This window comes from Talpa europaea (genome assembly GCF_964194135.1).
Source record: "Talpa europaea genome assembly, chromosome: 2".
Classification (NCBI taxonomy): Eukaryota; Metazoa; Chordata; class Mammalia; order Eulipotyphla; family Talpidae; genus Talpa; species Talpa europaea.
Window position 1 is genome coordinate 104,783,958 of NC_140068.1, and position 16,730 is coordinate 104,800,687.

General features: G+C 52.2%; 2 protein-coding genes across 26 annotated transcripts; one reads left to right on the forward strand and one right to left on the reverse strand.

The window, feature by feature from the left end:
- Positions 1–468: 468 nt before the first annotated feature.
- Positions 469–2,114, reverse strand: APOM (apolipoprotein M; the record flags this gene model as incomplete). Its single annotated transcript, XM_084259366.1, has 6 exons — positions 469–494; positions 621–719; positions 889–987; positions 1,082–1,155; positions 1,472–1,626; positions 2,001–2,114. 6 exons carry the CDS (start codon positions 2,112–2,114, stop codon positions 469–471), a joined length of 567 nt encoding a protein of 188 aa, XP_084115492.1.
- A 3,797-nt stretch (positions 2,115–5,911) lies between these two features.
- Positions 5,912–16,296, forward strand: BAG6 (BAG cochaperone 6; the record flags this gene model as incomplete). 25 transcript variants are annotated; one of them, XM_084228905.1, is made up of 25 exons in its annotated part: positions 5,912–6,032; positions 7,091–7,208; positions 7,322–7,518; positions 7,753–7,806; positions 7,961–8,035; positions 8,621–8,859; positions 9,642–9,771; positions 10,216–10,413; positions 10,554–10,806; positions 11,157–11,234; positions 11,346–11,453; positions 11,575–11,687; positions 11,777–11,864; positions 12,066–12,349; positions 13,025–13,316; positions 13,471–13,640; positions 13,815–13,868; positions 13,996–14,098; positions 14,188–14,312; positions 14,483–14,629; positions 14,720–14,779; positions 14,885–15,028; positions 15,110–15,217; positions 15,731–15,877; positions 16,158–16,296. In XM_084228905.1, the coding sequence occupies 25 exons, from the start codon at positions 5,925–5,927 to the stop codon at positions 16,251–16,253; spliced, it is 3,489 nt and encodes a 1,162-aa protein (XP_084085031.1). The 25 variants fall into 25 exon arrangements, with proteins under 25 accessions (XP_084085031.1, XP_084085033.1, XP_084085016.1 ...); XM_084228907.1 differs by having other exon boundaries at positions 11,780–11,864; XM_084228890.1 differs by having other exon boundaries at positions 5,925–6,032; positions 11,130–11,234.
- Positions 16,297–16,730: the final 434 nt, after the last annotated feature.

Consider the following 16,730-nt stretch of genomic DNA (forward strand, 5'->3'; position numbering starts at 1 on the left):
GCCGTCCAGCCAGGGGTTGATGTGGTAGAAGGTCCAGGGGAAATACTGAAGTGGGGGGGAGGATCGATGTCTGGAGAGAAACTTCAAAATGAGGTGAAAATTGAAAACCCATCTTTATTAACCTTGAAAGGGGGTTGGGAGTCTCCAACTTCTCTTCCCCCCACCATAATCTCAGCTCCCACTGTATCCATCTGGAGGCACAGATGAAGTTACAGGTCAGTTACTGGTCAGCTCACAAGCCTCTGTAGTGGGAGGAGGGAGAAAAGAGAATGGAAAAGAAGGCAATTCAGGGAGAGAAACAAAGTTGGCTGCAATGGGGTGGAGAAAGCACATTCCCTCCTTCAAACAAGGGGTCTCTGAGCTCTTCCCTTCGTAGCTGCCCCTCTGCCCCCTTCATCCATTGCAAACTCAGAAATGTCTCTGAGTAGCCCAGAGCCCATCCTGGTTCCCTCAGGTGACAGCTCTTGGCTACATCCCTCTGGTGCCCTCGTAGCCTGTGACACAAACGGCAGTATCAACACAGCCACTGATAAGGTCAGCCTTTGGCCAGGCTCTCTAGTGATATCACTTGAGTCCCCTGGTGAGTCCTCAGCTTCTTCTGTGGGACTTTACCCCCTCACCTTCATTCCTGGGAGTCAGTAAGAAGGCCTTAGAGTTCAGGCAGGACGCCAGAGACTGGAATTCCTCCACACACTTCTCTGGAGGGTGTGGCGAGCGATCTGGAAGGTAGGGCGGGGCCAAGCCCATCAAAGCCCCTGCACCTCAGCACCGCCCATGATGAGGACCTTAAAACACCCAGCCCTTCTTGGGATGATGTCACAGGGCCCAGAGAGTATTTCTTGCCCTCCCACTTTCCTCCACCCCTTCCTGCCTGGCATCCCCACTCACTGTACAAGAGGAAACGCTGGTAACCCTGGCCTGTCTCTTGCAGCATGATTCCATCTGGGCATGAGCTACTGAAGAGTTTGGTCTTCATGTCAGGGCGGCCTGTCAGGGTGGATGGAGGAAGTTTGAAGGCAGAGATACAAAACTAAGTGAGCCTGGGGAGCATGCGGGCTTGTGGGGGTTGGAGAAAACCAACCTTCAGTTCTAAGATCTGTGCTCTCTTCAGTCAGGAGGTAGGTCCATTTCCGGGGCACACAGAGTCCATTTTTCCTGCAGGGGTGATGGTGGCAGGGAGGAAAGACTGACACCCCACCTACACCGTACCAATCTCTATTTATTCCATCTGATTCCTTCTTGAAGCCAAGGGGCCTTTGGGTGTTAAGCTACCGCGGGATGGTTAGGTCCATGTCTCTCAGAGAGCAACTAATAGAACTATTCAACTCTGCTCATTGAAATGTAGATATACCAGGGAGGAACCCAGCCCAGTGGGTTAGATATACCAGAGAGGAACCCAGCCCAGTGGGGGAGTACTCGCATTCTGGACCAAGACTGCACTTACTGATGTCTCTGCCTCCTCGTTACTTACAAGCGTATGGTAGCGCGAAGCTGCAGCTGCATGGGAGCAGAGCCCGCGGCCATGTTGAAGACAATGCTGTCCACAGGGTCAAAAGTCGCCAACTCTTCCTTGGTGGGAGCTGCCCCTGCGATAAAGTACCACCGGCCTAGGTGGGGCTCTGGGAACTGGAGAGACAGTGAAGGGAGCAGAAGAGGGTGGGTCCCGCTACAGGATTCAACCAGCCTCTTCATCAGTTAAGATAACCGAGATTTGGGCTGCCTCTTTCCAACTAGGTGTTGGATCTAAGACAGGAAATCACTAATCAATATTTCCTCTTTGCCCCTCAATCAACCTGAATAATACCTCCCCCAGGGCCCAATTCTGTCATGTCTCCCCATTGATTCTCAGAACACTAGTACTTTTTTATGTTTTCTTGCTTTTATCATCACAACACACGCCCTCCTACTCCCTTTCCCAAGGTGGCTTCTGGACATCCTAGACCACTCACCCAAGTCCCTCAGAGCCCCCACCACAGATTTCCCCCATTCTCCGTCCATACCTCTTTCCCATCTGCTCCCTGAATTGTCAGCTGACTGTGCTCAGGGCACTGGTAGATGAAATTAAAGAGAATGCCATAAACGTAGAGTAGAGCTGCCCAAATCTGGTGGAACATCTTTATGGAAGAGGGAGCTGGTGCTCTGTGTGGAGTGGCTGATGCCTTAACTGCTTTCTCCCCTGCTGGCTGCTCAGTCCACTCTGCTTCCAGCCCCCTTGCCTTGACCCTTGACCCTTGACCCTTTCACCTGCTAATGAGTAACTTCAACCTTGTTTTCCAACTCAAACCTGGATTACTTAGTGTTTGGGCCTTCCTCCCCCTCTTATAGATGCAGCCACTCCACAATACACCCTGGCCTGTCCAGAGTTCTCAGGAGAGCTAATCTCTCTGGATAGAAGCCTGTGGTCTTTCAACCCATTTCCTTTTTTTAAAAAAAAAAAATTTTCTTTATACATAAACGAACTGGAGTACAGGCCAGAAGTGTTTGTGTGTGTGTGTGTGGGGAGGGGGGGCAGTGAGAGGATTCACCAGAGTGGGGAGCAGAACAGGCAGATCCACTGAAATACACTGCCGAGGGGAGCAGCAGGAGAGACAGGGAGGCCCATTTCAACCCATTTCTGAGCTGGGTAAATGTGCTGTGCAGCACTGAAGAGAGGTGGATTGATTTTTTTCATTCATTCACTTAGCAAACTGTAGTCCCAGCTGTCTCCTAGGAACTGGCTAAGCTCTGAGGACATAAAAATGAGTAAGATATAGTCCACGGCCTTGAAGAAGTTAATATAAGGAAATCTGTGTAAACAAATAATTGCAGTGCAACCTGATTATGTGCTTTAGAACAGGTCTGAACCAGATGCCGGGGCATGGTGGGTGGAAGGCTTCCTCTCCAAAGTGTATAATTGAGGAAACAGTATGTATACCCCAGAAGTTCATTGACACATAGGTGAGTTCATTTACTCAACATTTATCACTACAAGAGGCTACAGGATCTACTGGTTAAATAGGCTAGACATTGGTATTAGGCAGAATAAGTCCAAATCCTAATTCTATTACTTATTAGATCTTGGACAGCTGTATTGCTCTCTATAACTGTTTTCTCATCTGTAAAATGAGCAAATCATTAATCTCATAGGATTAAGTGAGATAATGCACACAAAGATCTTGGCAAAGGTCTGCATGTGGTAAGTACAAAGTAAACATTCTTTGTAATTAATAGTAATGTTCCTAAAGCACTTACTCAATTTCTGGTGGGTAAAAGTTCTCAAAATGTAAGGAATGAAGTATCAAGAGGCAGTCACTGGAATAATGCCAAATGGGTGGTGCAATTAATGTAATGAAAGGTGGGGCCTCTTTAATAGATTGCCTATAACCCACACACTCCCCCCGCCCCAATTTGTCTTACAATTTAGTTAAAAGAACAAAATTTGGGTGGTGGTTATATGAAGGCTCATCGTACTAATCTATCTTTGGGTAATGTTTGACACTTTCTTTTTAAAGATTTATTTATTTATGCATATAAGAGCTGGGGTACAGGCCAGAGGTGTGGGGGGTGAGAGGATTCACCAGAGAGTGGGGAACAGAACAGGCAGACTAACCGAAATATACTGCTGAGGGGAGCAACGGATGAGACAGGAGGTCTGCTTTGCCATGTGGATTTCTCTCTGGCTGGCCCAGGATGGAACTCATGCTGCAGAGGCTTCGGATTGCTTCATAGTGCCGTGCTTAACCCCTTGCGCCACCAGGGAGGCCCTGACACTTTTTTTTTTTTAAGATTTATTTACTTATGCATATAAGAGCTGGGGTACAGGCCAGAGGTGCAGGGGGCGAGAGGATTCAGAAGAGACAGAGTGGGGAGCAGGACAGGCAGACTGACTGAAATTCACTGCTGAGGGGGGCAGCGGGTGAGACAGGAGAGGTCTGCAGTACCATGTGGGTCTCCTACCTGGCCGGGGATCGAACTTGTGCTGCCGCAGTTGTAGATAGCTTCACAAGTGCTGACATTTAACCCCTTGCGCCACCAGGGACGCCCTGGTTGACATTTTTTTTTATAATAAACTAAAATACAATATTAATTGGGGCACTTAAAATACAAGTGCTTGAGGCAGAGTCTGGCAGACGTGGTTCTGTCAGTTCTGCCCTAACTTAGCCTCGGTGTACTCACCTATAAGATGTAAGTAACTATCTCAGACGTCCGAAGACTTCTGAATGTGACGGTACCTAAAACCCTTAGCAAACTGGTTGGTGCAAATTAAGCTCTCGATTTGCTTATCAGAACGCTAAACTAAAACGTAGCACGACCTGGTTATAATCTAGGAATCCTAGAAAAGCTGGGCACCAGCGTCTAGTTGAAGTTGCAGCGCCGCCCGAGGGAGTAGGGCAGATAGGGGTAACCCCCCCCCCTCGGCCTAGGAAAGCACCCTGGTGGCCCCTTCAATTTCCCAGGGTCAGAATCTTGTGATTTGGTCCAACTTGCTTTATTTGCCCCTAATTCCCAAACCCTGAGGCACTTTTTCTTAGGGACAGAAAGCCCTGAAAGGTAGTGAATCCTTAGCGCCTCCAAAACCTGGTGTGTCCCCTCGGCCGCGCACAGCTGGCCAGGAACATGGCGCCCACGCTCCGCAGTACCGAAAACCCTAAAGCTGGACCGAGATCAGGCCCAAACGACGCGACCGCACACAACACAGCTCGCGAACCACCTCCAACCGCCTGCGGAAAGGCTGACTCCCGAGGCACCGAAAGGATGGAGCGGCGAGGGCGCTAGAGAGGACAGAATTTTAGGTGGCCAGGACAGCGCCTCCCGCAAAATCTCCGGATTCCAAGACTTTAACATAGACCAACGAGACTCTTCCCCCAATCGATAGACTCTAACATCCAAACAACCATCCAAAGCCTCTCTGGAAGGAGTTGGAGCGTCCCATCTGGTAATTTTTAATCAGGCGTTTACAAGGGCCACCTCAATCTTCAATTGCTCAAGCGCGCGCTCAGGAGAAACGAACAGCTCCAGCGGGGGGTGGGGCGGGGCTTGAATGCGTACGCATGCGTGGTGCGACGCACGCAGGCGCAGTACGGTCCCCCGGGCGACGGCGGCGGCGGCTCTTCGGGGTGCTCGGCTCCATCCCACCTAGGCCGGCCCCGGCCCGTCTAGGCCCCAGCAACGCATTGTTTGGGGCTTCGGACTTTCTCGTCGTGTCCCGCAAAAGTAAAGCTTAGGAACCTGGGGGGAGCCGGAAGTACCGCCTCGGAATCCCCAAATACTATCGGGGAAACGGAAGTGGCCATCGGTTGTAGGTTGGGGGAGACCGGAAGTGACGGTACCGTGGGGAAGAAGGGGGCGGAGCTGCGGGGTGGCGGTGTGTCTTGTGTTTGGTGTGTGTGGGTTGCGCCGCTGTGCTGGAGCAGCGAGGGAAGACGGAAGAGGGGGGCAGTCAGCTAGCCGGTCTGGCCCCCTGTGAGTGTCCGTCATCTTAGGTCGGCCGTGATTTAGAGGGCTCGATAGGTGTGGCATGGCGCGCGTGCGCGAAACCCCTTTCTCCGCAGAGTCTGGCGCTGCCCCAACTCTCGCGTTGTTCCAGGGTTTGCCGACCTCTGGGGCCCTTGTCCTATCGCGACCGGTGATGATCCTGGTCTCGAGCGTCTCTCCCTGCTTCCTAGCCCTACTGGCCCTCCCTTGTTTGTGATTGGCATCGTGGAGCTCCTCCCACCTCCCCGCCCTCCAGCTCCCTAAGCCGTCGATCTCCTGCCCTTTGTGTTTCTCTCCCTGTGCCCCGGAATCAGAAGGGGGATGGGGGCGGGCGTGAGTGTGTGTGCTTGAGTGGGAGCAGCTCTTTAGGTATTGGGGCGGAGACTGAGGCCGGGAGGCTTCCGGGTGTATAAAGTCTGCTCTGGGCGACAGCGGGCCTCCCTCCATTCTTCCTTAGAGAGCCGTCAACCATGGAGCCCAGTGATAGTACCAGTACCACTATGGAGGAGCCTGACAGCTTGGAAGTGTTGGTGAAGACCCTGGATTCACAGACTCGGACCTTTATTGTGGGAGCCCAGGTGAGACTCCAGTACTTCTGGAACACATCCCTGAACTCTTCTTCTTATAGGTCCTTTCATCTGAAAGATCTTTATTTTTTTGTTTCAGATTTCCTTTTATTAACTTCTTTGTTAGTGTTTTTTAGCGAGCATTTTCTGGAGTTTCTTGTTGAGTGAAAAGTATGGTTCCTATTGAGGTTTTATTTTGCCTCCTCAACCTCAGGGAGGAAGGACCACTCTGTATGCCATCATTATGAGTGAACTCCAGCCTAAAAGGACAGGCTTGGCTGCTGCCTTTCAAAAGGGAAACCGAACACACTGACCCCAAAATTGGCCAGATCTTTGCCACAATTTCAAGACTAGAAGTCAAAGCCCCATAGTTCAGGTAGAGCCCTAATAAAGATTGTTGAGTGGCATTACTGTTTGTGGCATTATTTGATTGTTTTTTTTTAGTTTAATGCCATAGACACAGCTATCTATGTCATCCTGAGGGGGTTGGTCTTTGGTCTTTAAACCATGTGTTTAAGAAAACCAGTTGGGCTTTTGTGACTAGATGTATGTAAACAGTTGTCTCCTTAGGAACAATCCTTTTTGCTCTTTTCTTGGTTGAGTCTTTTCTTAATGGAATTTTGACCCAATCTTCTTTGCCATTACCTTTATCTTTGAGATTATAGATTTGGGTCATTTTGAGTTTGGGGAGGTGCCACTGATATCTTTAGACACACTCTCTTGGGAGCCAGGCAGAGAAGGAAAGAGGGAATATCGGTAGGTTTCCTTTTTTTTCCAGTCATGTAATTTTTTTGTAGGCTGATAGACTGAACTTTATTATGACTGTTGTCTGTATTTTGGCAGGTATTGTTTTAGTTCAGGGTTTTGCCTGATAATTACCTCACAACCAAGATAAATGAGTAGTGCTTTTATGACGGTGTGCTTTTTACCCTCTCACTCTGGCAAGCCATTTGTTTATCTTCTGTTCTTCGTCTTTTCTCCATTTCCCGATTTTTACTGTAGTAACATTGCGTTATGACATTATATAAGTTTGAGGTATTGATTGGTTCTGTTATTTTTCCTTCTTGCAGATGAATGTAAAGGAGTTTAAGGAACACATTGCTGCCTCTGTCAGCATTCCCTCTGAGAAACAACGGCTCATCTACCAGGGACGAGTTCTGCAGGATGATAAGAAGCTCCAGGAATACAGTAAGGGAGTGTGGGAGGCAGTTCAGAGGTTGAGGCTGTTCTCAGGAGGGATGCGCTGAGGCTATGGGTTTACCAGATAAAATGTTTTGGTATGTATCTTCTTTTTCCTGCAGATGTTGGAGGAAAGGTCATCCACCTGGTGGAACGGGCTCCTCCTCAGACTCAACTCCCTTCTGGGGCATCTTCTGGGACAGGGTCTGCTTCGGCCACTCATGGTGGGGGACCCTCACCTGGTACTCGGGGACCTGGGCCCTCTGTTCATGACCGGAATGCCAACAGCTATGTCATGGTTGGAACCTTCAATCTTCCTGTAAGCTTGTGTTCCACGTTATGGGAGGGTCTTTCTGGGGGAATGCTAGGTTTGGTTGAGAGAGCTCACAAAATAGGTGTCTCAGTCTTTAGATTGGGTTTGGAGTACCCTGTGGACTGATAATGGCCGCAGTCTTTGAGGAGAAAAGGGCTGGGGCTCTAGAGAATAAGTTGGAAGCGTGGGGACCTTAGCATTTGACTTCTCCCAGAGCAACTTCCCTTACCCTTTCCCCAGAGTGACGGCTCTGCTGTGGATGTTCACATCAACATGGAACAGGCCCCAATTCAGGTATCACGGGGCCTGGGAGGGTCAGGGAAGGGGATCTGGGAGAAGGAGGCCATGAGGTGGGGGTGGACTTGACTGAGGAGATGACTGGTTTAGTAGATGGTGGAGTTTATGGCTTCATCTTAAACCCACTCTGATCTTCCCTCTCTTATTTTAGAGTGAGCCCCGAGTACGTCTGGTGATGGCTCAGCACATGATCAGGGATATACAGACCTTATTGTCCCGGATGGAGGTGAGTCTTTATTTTTCTCTCTATCCTCCCTGCCCCTGTTCCTTCAGCCTGGGGGTGAGAGCATGACTGGCTACATCCCCTGGATTTTGCCTTCCTAATCTGGTCTCTTCTTTCTAATCTTTATTCTTCTGGGCAGAAAAAGTATCTCTGTGAGGTTATCTTGTCCTTGCCAGTCCTCTTGGTGCCTGGTGTCTGGGAAGTTTGTTTCATACTAGTTGTATAACTCATGACATGTCTTCTGAATTAAAGAATTCTGTGCTTTTTAACTTCATTGTTACATTTGATACTAGCATTTTTTTATTTCATTGGTTGGTATTGGAGCTGCAATCTATGGCTCTTTTTTTTCTCCCTGTGGAGACTAAGAAACTAATCCCTGCGCTTGGTTAGTAGTCTCTTCACAAGTATTACAGATGTTACTTGCACACATAACTGGTGTTAATCTTACGTTGCTTGCTAAGGGAGTCAAAGGTACACGTTCCTGCCTTCAGGGAACCTAGTTAGGACAGTAGTCTTCATTTACTCTTCTTTAACCCATGTAATCCTCTGCCTCTTGCCTTTGGTGTCCTGATTCTCCTCCACCTTCAGTGTCGAGGGGGGACCCAAGCACAGCACAGTCAGCCACCCCCACAGACGCCAGCTGTGGCTCCAGAGCCAGTAGCCTTGAGCTCTCGAACATCAGAACCAGTGGAAAGTGAAGTGCCTCCTCGGGAGCCCATGGAGGCGGAAGAAGTAGAGGAGCGTGCCCCAGCCCAGAGCCCAGAACTCACACCTTCTGGCCCAGCCCCAGTGGGCCCAACACCTGTACCAGAGACAAATGCGCCCAAGTGAGAGCTGGCGGGGACTTGTGGGAAGGGGTTCAGGAATCTTGAGTGGAGTATGAGGCTCCAGGAAAAATACACTAGGAGTGGAAGGATTGTCTCAAGGTCTTGTAGGGTCAGTGTTGAGAGGCAGGCAGAGGCTATAAGTAGGGAACTGAGGGTAGGACTGGCAGCTGATCCAGAGGCACTGTGTTCTCTGGCACAGGGAAATCTGACTGGTGCTTCCTTGGCCTGGTCAAGATCCTCTCCCCTGAGTTTACACAGACACTGAATTTTTATTTATTTATTTTTAAAATGATTTATTTTTATACAAGAGCTGGGGTACAAGCCAGATGTGCGGGAGGGTGAGAGGATTCATCAGAGAAAGAGCGGGGAACAAAACAGGCAGACAGACGGAAACACACTGCTGAGGGGAGCAGCGGGTGAGACAGGAGAGGTCTGTCACGCCATGTGGGAGTATCTGTGGCCAGCGGGGATCGAACCGGCACTGCAGAGGCTGCAGTCAGCTTCACAGAGCTGCACTCAACCACCTGCGCCACCAGGGAGGCCCTAACTTTGACTTTTTAGATTTTCTTTCTTGCCACTGTAGTTACTAAGCTGTTTGGTGGGGGAGGTGGAAGCGATTTGTTTTTCTCTTGTCATCTTGTGAGTGGGGAAACAAACAGAAGCTCTGCTAGTCCTGGAAGGGATTGGGCCACAGGTTTGGGCAGCCAGGGAGAGGCAGGGCAGATGTCCGGTAGGGAATTTGAGGAAAGCCTTAGCTCACTGCCTGTTGGGCTTTCCCACAGCCATCCTTCGCCTGCAGAGTACGTGGAGGTACTTCAGGAGCTACAGCGGCTTGAGAGCCGCCTCCAGCCCTTCCTGCAGCGCTATTATGAGGTTCTAGGTGCTGCTGCTACGACAGATTACAACAACAATGTGAGCCCTGCCCCACCCTTCACCCCCCAAAACAGCATTGGAATAGGTTGAAATAACCCTTTCCTTCTCCCCGCCCGCATCTGCATTGTCTCCAACAAAATCCTCTAGACTTGTAAGTCATCTCTCTCTTCCTTACAGGGAAGATGATAGTCTTTGTGATTCCCACTGTCTTTGGGCCCCACAGTCCCCTGAGTTAGGAAGTTTATAATATAAAGGACTTTCTTGGGTGGTGGCTTTAGATTCTCTGCAGAACTTGTCTTAATGGGAAACTCTTTATGTGTATAAAGTGGAACTCACAACAAAGATACTTGGCCTGTGCAGGAACTTTCCAGCACATATGTAAAGGTTTAGAGGATGCCGTGTTCTCAGGAGGCGTTGTCTTTGCTGGCAGGGTGGATTGCAGCCTCATGTTTTTGCCTTTCTGTATTTGGCCTGGGGGTATAGCAAGAGAGCCGTGAAGAGGATCAGCGCTTGATCAACTTGGTGGGGGAGAGCCTGCGGCTGCTGGGCAACACCTTTGTGGCGCTGTCTGACCTGCGCTGCAATCTGGCCTGTGCACCCCCACGACACCTGCATGTGGTCCGGCCCATGTCTCACTACACCACCCCCATGGTGCTCCAGCAGGCAGCCATTCCCATCCAGGTGGGTGAAGAGGGACCCTGGCCGGAGGGAAAATGGAGTGCTCTTGGTGGAATGACCCCAGATAGCTGTCGGGCTTGAAGGAGGTGGTTGGGCACCTTGTGTTTTTTTCACCTCTGCCTCCTCCTGTCTGTCTCCTCCAGATCAATGTGGGGACCACTGTGACCATGACAGGGAATGGGACACGGCCCCCCCCAACTCCTAGTGCAGAGGCATCTCCCTCTGGTCCTGGGCAGGCCTCATCCTTGGCTCCCTCTTCTACCACTGTTGAGTCCTCAACTGAGGGGGCTCCTCCCCCGGGGCCAGCTCCCCCGCCAACCGCCAGCCACCCCAGGGTCATCCGGATTTCCCACCAGAGTGTGGAACCTGTAGTCATGATGCATATGAACATCCAAGGTGAGTTGTGATCAGCTGGTGGCAGAGGTGAGCAGCGCGATGAGGGAGGGTCAATGCTGAGCTGTTTGTGTGAGAGGGTGGGGAAGGGAGGCCATGACTGACGACGGCAGCAGAGGGACCAGAGCAAAAGTTTTAGTCGGCGTATGTGGGGAAGAACAGAAAGGACTGTTTTGTCCTTGGAGCTTTGTCTGTGTGGTGAAGGGAGCATCTTCTCCCTGTTTAAGCGGAGGGAAAGGCACGCTTTCTGCTGGGGGGGAGGGGTGGAGCCCGAAGGACGCCGATCTCAGAAGGATACAGTTAGGCCTTGGCCCCACCTGTCTCAGGGCCACTCTCTCTGTCTCCCTGCCCAGATTCTGGCACACAGCCCGGTGGAGTTCCGAGTGCTCCCACTGGCCCCCTAGGACCCCCTGGTCATGGCCAGACCCTGGGTAAGAGTGAGGGCATCAGAGCAGGCTGAGCTCTGGGTAGAGAAAGGGGTAGGGCCGAGTGGGTGGGTTGAAGGGGTCCAGGTTCAAGGTTACATCAGACCCGCCCCCCAGGCTCCACCCTCATCCAGCTGCCCTCCCTGCCCCCTGAGTTCATGCACGCCGTCGCCCACCAGATCACTCATCAGGCCATGGTGGCAGCTGTTGCCTCCGCGGCCGCAGGTAATGACGTGGAAGGGGAGGCCTGGGAGGTGGGCTATGGTCCATGATGGTGGGTGCTGCTGGTTGGCAGGCAGGGGCGCAGCCCTCAGCCCTCTTCGGTCTCTCCCTCTGCCACCCACAGGACAGCAGGTGCCAGGCTTCCCAACAGCTCCTACCCGGGTGGTAATTGCCCGGCCCACCCCTCCACAGGCTCGGCCTTCCCATCCTGGGGGACCCCCAGTCTCGGGGACACTGGTGAGTAAGGGTGGGGTAGTTAGAGCAGGGAAGAATCTGCGGAGAGAGGCATGGAATAAGTAGAACTGAAAGCCGCCTCTTCTCCCCAGCAGGGTGCTGGGATAGGTACCAACGCCTCTCTGGCCCAGATGGTGAGCGGCCTTGTGGGGCAGCTCCTTATGCAGCCTGTCCTTGTGGGTGAGTCCTTGTTCTTTCACCACTGAAATGTGAGAGATTTCTCATGACCGGAAAGGCCCACACTCCCTTCCTGGTTCCTCCCTAGTGCTTCCCAGTAATGCCCATATTTACTTTGTTTCTGCTCTTATTGGAGAGATGGAGTGGAGATGCCGTGATGTCTGTTTTGTCTTCAGATTTCAACTTTTCACTTGGTCCCTACAGCTCAGGGGGCTCCAGGAATGGTTCCACCTCCAGCCCCTGCCACTGCTTCAGCCAGTGCTGGCACCACCAACACAGCTACCACAGCTGGCCCTGCCCCTGGGGGCCCTGCCCAGCCTCCACCCCCTCAACCCTCCGCCGCTGATCTTCAGTTTTCTCAGCTTCTGGGGAACCTGCTGGGGCCTGCAGGGCCAGGGGCTGGAGGGCCTGGTATGGCTTCTCCCACCATCACTGTGGCGATGCCTGGTGTCCCTGCCTTTCTCCAGGGCATGACTGACTTCTTGCAGGTGAGTGGCTGACTTGTTCTTCACCTCAGCTTTCCTCTCCCGCTGCCCAGTCAGGCAGTAGTGCCTTGTGGCCATTATTTGTCGCTGGGCTACAGTCCCTGGTGGCATGTCTGTGAGAAAGAATCCTAGGAGTTCCATTTTATTATATTTATTTTTTTAAAGATTTATTTTTGCATATGAGAGAGAGCTGGGTTGTAGCCCAGAGGTATGGGGTGGTGAGAGCATTTACCAGAGACAGTGGGGAGCAGAACAGGTGGATCGACTGGAATACATTGCTGAGAGGAGCAGCGGGAAAGACAACAGAGGTCTGTGCCATGTGGGCCAGCTCCCTGGCTGGGGATTGAACTTGTGCTGCAGTGGCTGCAGATAGCTTGAGAGTGCTGAGACTTAACCCTTTGCGCCACCAGGGAAGCCTGACCCCACCATTTTAGAGATGTGGGAAATGAGGCTCAGAAAAAGTGTGCGTAATGAGTATCACTGTTTTCTGGCCTCACCCATTCAGAGGGACAGAGGTGAGGCTTAACACTGCTATTGAGTAACAGTCCAGCTTATTCTGCTTGAAGGGAGTGAAGACCAGCCTAGAGCGCCCCATCTTTTAGACCGCTGTTGGTGTGCATCCTCTTTGTCCCCATTCTCACATCATCTTTTGCTCTTTATTCTTTCTCTGTTTGCCAGGCAACACAGACGGCCCCTCCACCCCCTCCACCACCCCCACCCCCACCCCCTGCCCCAGAGCAGCAGACCATGCCCACACCAGGATCCCCTTCTGGTGGCGCAGGGAGTCCTGGAGGCCTGGGTCCTGAGAGCCTGCCACTGGAGTTTTATACCTCGGTGGTGCAGGGCGTGCTGAGCTCCCTGCTGGGCTCCCTTGGGGCTCGGGCTGGCAGCAGTGAAAGTATTGCTGCTTTCATACAGCGCCTCAGTGGATCCAGCAACATCTTTGAGCCTGGGGCTGACGGGGCCCTTGGTGAGCAAATACATGGCAGGGGTGGTGCTTTATTCTACTCCAGCAGTGGGCAGCCAGGGGATGGTCTTTGTTAGGGGTGTTGCCAAGGGGAAGCTAGGTTGATGGGGTGGTGGAGGGTGGGCATGCCACTGCTGACTTGTGTTCCTGTCCCCAGGATTCTTTGGGGCCCTGCTCTCTCTTCTGTGCCAGAACTTTTCCATGGTGGATGTGGTGATGCTTCTCCATGGGCATTTCCAGCCGCTGCAGCGGCTCCAGCCCCAGCTGCGATCTTTCTTCCACCAGCACTACCTGGGTGGCCAGGAACCCACACCTGGTAACATCCGGGTAAATGAAGACCCCAGGCCCCAGAGCTCTCCACACCATCCATTCCTTACTCCTGACTGCCTGTCACCTAAAGCTCCAACTGCCCTAGCCCAAGCCCTGCACTCGTTGGGGGTAGAGGGGCAGGTCTCCTGAAGGCCAGGGCTTGGATCTAAACCTGTGCTGCTTCCCCTGTAGACGGCAACCCACACACTGATCACGGGGCTAGAAGAATACGTGCGGGAGAGTTTTGTGAGTAACCCTTCCTTCCCCCTTTCCCTTCTTCCTTGGGTCAGGAGAGCTGCTGTTCCGCTGCCTCCTCCACTCCCAGTCCCTCGGGAGTCCTGATTTTGGGGTCTTTGTGTGTCTTGTCTCTCAGTCTTTGGTACAGGTTCAGCCTGGGGTGGACATCATCCGAACAAACCTGGAGTTTCTCCAAGAGCAGTTCAATAGCATTGCTGCTCACGTGCTTCACTGCACAGGTAGGAGCCGGCAGGGCCAGGGGAGGGGGCTGTCGTATGCGCAGGAGTGCTGGGTGCCAGCACTCCCTTCTTATGTCTTGCCCCCATAGACAGTGGATTTGGGGCCCGTTTGCTGGAGCTGTGTAACCAGGGCCTATTTGAATGCCTGGCACTGAACCTGCACTGCTTGGGGGGGCAGCAGATGGAGCTTGCTGCTGTCATCAATGGCCGAATTGTAAGCACCTCCCAGCCCCCGATTCCTAGGCTTTTGTTTTCTCAGGTTCCCATTTTCTGTGTATTTGGCAGTTTTCCTTTTTCTTCTCTGAATTGCCATCCTTTACCATTTGCTTCCTCTCAAACGCTATTTGAGGGTATTGTGTTCCAAGTCTACTTTTTGCTCTTCAGCGTCGCATGTCTCGTGGAGTGAATCCGTCCTTGGTGAGCTGGCTGACCACTATAATGGGACTGAGGCTTCAGGTGGTACTGGAGCACATGCCTGTGGGCCCCGATGCCATCCTCAGATACGTTCGCAGGGTTGGTGATCCCCCTCAGGTAAGGGAGCTGACGAGCTGTGGGGTCAGGGAACTTGCAGGAACTGAAAAGATCTGAGCCTGTCCTTTGTGGTGTTCTCTAATTTCACAGCCACTTCCTGAGGAACCAATGGAAGTTCAGGGATCAGAGAGAACTTCCCCTGAACCTCAGGTACCAGCTAGAGGTTGAGGGGCCAGAGAATGTGGAATTGGAGGGTGGGGGCACCAAGGCTGGGGGCTGAGAATTACAAAACCTTTCTGATCTTCCTGATCACAGCGGGAGAATGCTTCCCCAGCCCCTGGGACAACAGCAGAAGAGGCCATGTCCCGAGGTCCACCTCCTGCTCCTGAGGGGGGCTCCCGAGAGGAACAGGATGGAGCTTCAGCTGAGACAGAACCTTGGGCAGCAGCAGTTCCCCCAGTAAGTGTCAGGAGATGTTCCAGTGGGTTAGGGCAGCTGGAAGTTGTGGGGAGTACTACTTTCCAATCTTTTGCTCCCCAGGAGTGGGTTCCTATTATCCAGCAGGACATTCAGAGCCAGCGAAAGGTGAAACCGCAGCCCCCCCTGAGTGACGCTTACCTCAGTGGTATGCCTGCCAAGAGACGCAAGGTTAGTGTGCCTTTTCCCCGAGGATCCCTCTTTTTCAAATTCCCCTGTCATGCTTAGAATCAAACAAATTAAAGCTGGAAGAAATTCTTCCTTGTTTAGTCCCCTCATTTAATGAGGAAACTTCTAGGACTCACTGAGGTTTTCAGTTGCACAACCACATCTTTGTGTTAGTCTTTTTGCCAGCAGCCCTGTCACCCTTCAGCTGCCTGATCCCCATGTGATTAGCACCCATTTTCCTCAGTGGGCTTCCTCTTGCCGACTAGCTAGCTCTGAGTCCCAGGTGGCTTGAGCCACACTGCCCGTTATTTTGAAGAGGAAATTCCAATGCCGTTCTTGGCCAGAGCCAAACAGAATCAGGAAGGCATTCCTGCTGTCAAAACCACCTGTGGACCATTTCCGTTCTCTCCGCTAGCAAGGAGACTCAGTGGTTGACTTAATGGAAAGGGTGAGCTGGGTGGTGGCACTGGATCTGACGTTGATCCTCTTTTCCCTCCCCAAACCCCTGTCCGCCAGACGATGCAGGGTGAGGGCCCCCAGCTGCTTCTCTCAGAGGCTGTGAGCCGGGCAGCTAAGGCAGCCGGAGCTAGGCCCCTGACGAGCCCCGAGAGCCTGAGCCGGGACCTGGAGGCACCAGAGGTTCAGGAGAGCTACAGGCAGCAGGTGCCCCCACCTTGAAGCAGAATAGGGATGGTCTAGTGGGAGGGGTTGGGCTAGGGCCCCTCTTCCCCAGTTCCTTCAGAGATGAACTGGTCAGTCTGGTTTTTCCCCCGTAGTGGCATCTGGGAAGGCTCAGGAATGCCACCTGGGGCTGTCGACAGTGTGCGGCTGGTGGGGAAATGTTAGCATGTTAGCTCCCAAGGGGTGGCTTTGTGTGCTTGCTGGGATCCTTCACACTTGGCCAGTGCCCCACCGACCTACTCCGTTCTCTCTCTCTCTCTAGCTCCGGGCTGATATACAAAAGCGTCTGCAGGAAGACCCCAACTACAGCCCCCAGCGCTTCCCTAATGCCCACCGGGCCTTTGCTGACGACCCCTAGCTCTTTGTCTGTGGCCCTCCCTCATCTGGGGACCATTTCTTCCCCCTTCCTTCACAGTATTTAAGAAATAAAAGTCAGATTTTCCTGGCTCTTTTGTCTCAACCTTGTCTTCATTGTCTAACCCGTAGATCTTTGCGAACTTTCCCGAACAGCTTCTAACACTGCCCCTTCGTAGATGTGCATTGTCATTGTCACGTCTGTTACTGCAGCCACAGGCTGGAATGTATAAGCCTGCTTTGACATTTGGTCATTTTCAAGGAACGCTTCTGTGCAAAAGCAATTTGCGCATGAGTGAGTGACCTGAAGAGAGAGAGTGAGAATTGTTCCAGCACATGTTAGGGTAATGCTCTCAAGCCTGTTACAGTAAAGCGCCATTTGGACTGCAGCAGCAGCTGCAAGCCTAAATATAGTCTCAACAGACTAGCATGATGCAGTGGTACCACGTGCCACTCAACCAAGTCTGACAAGAGTGGAACT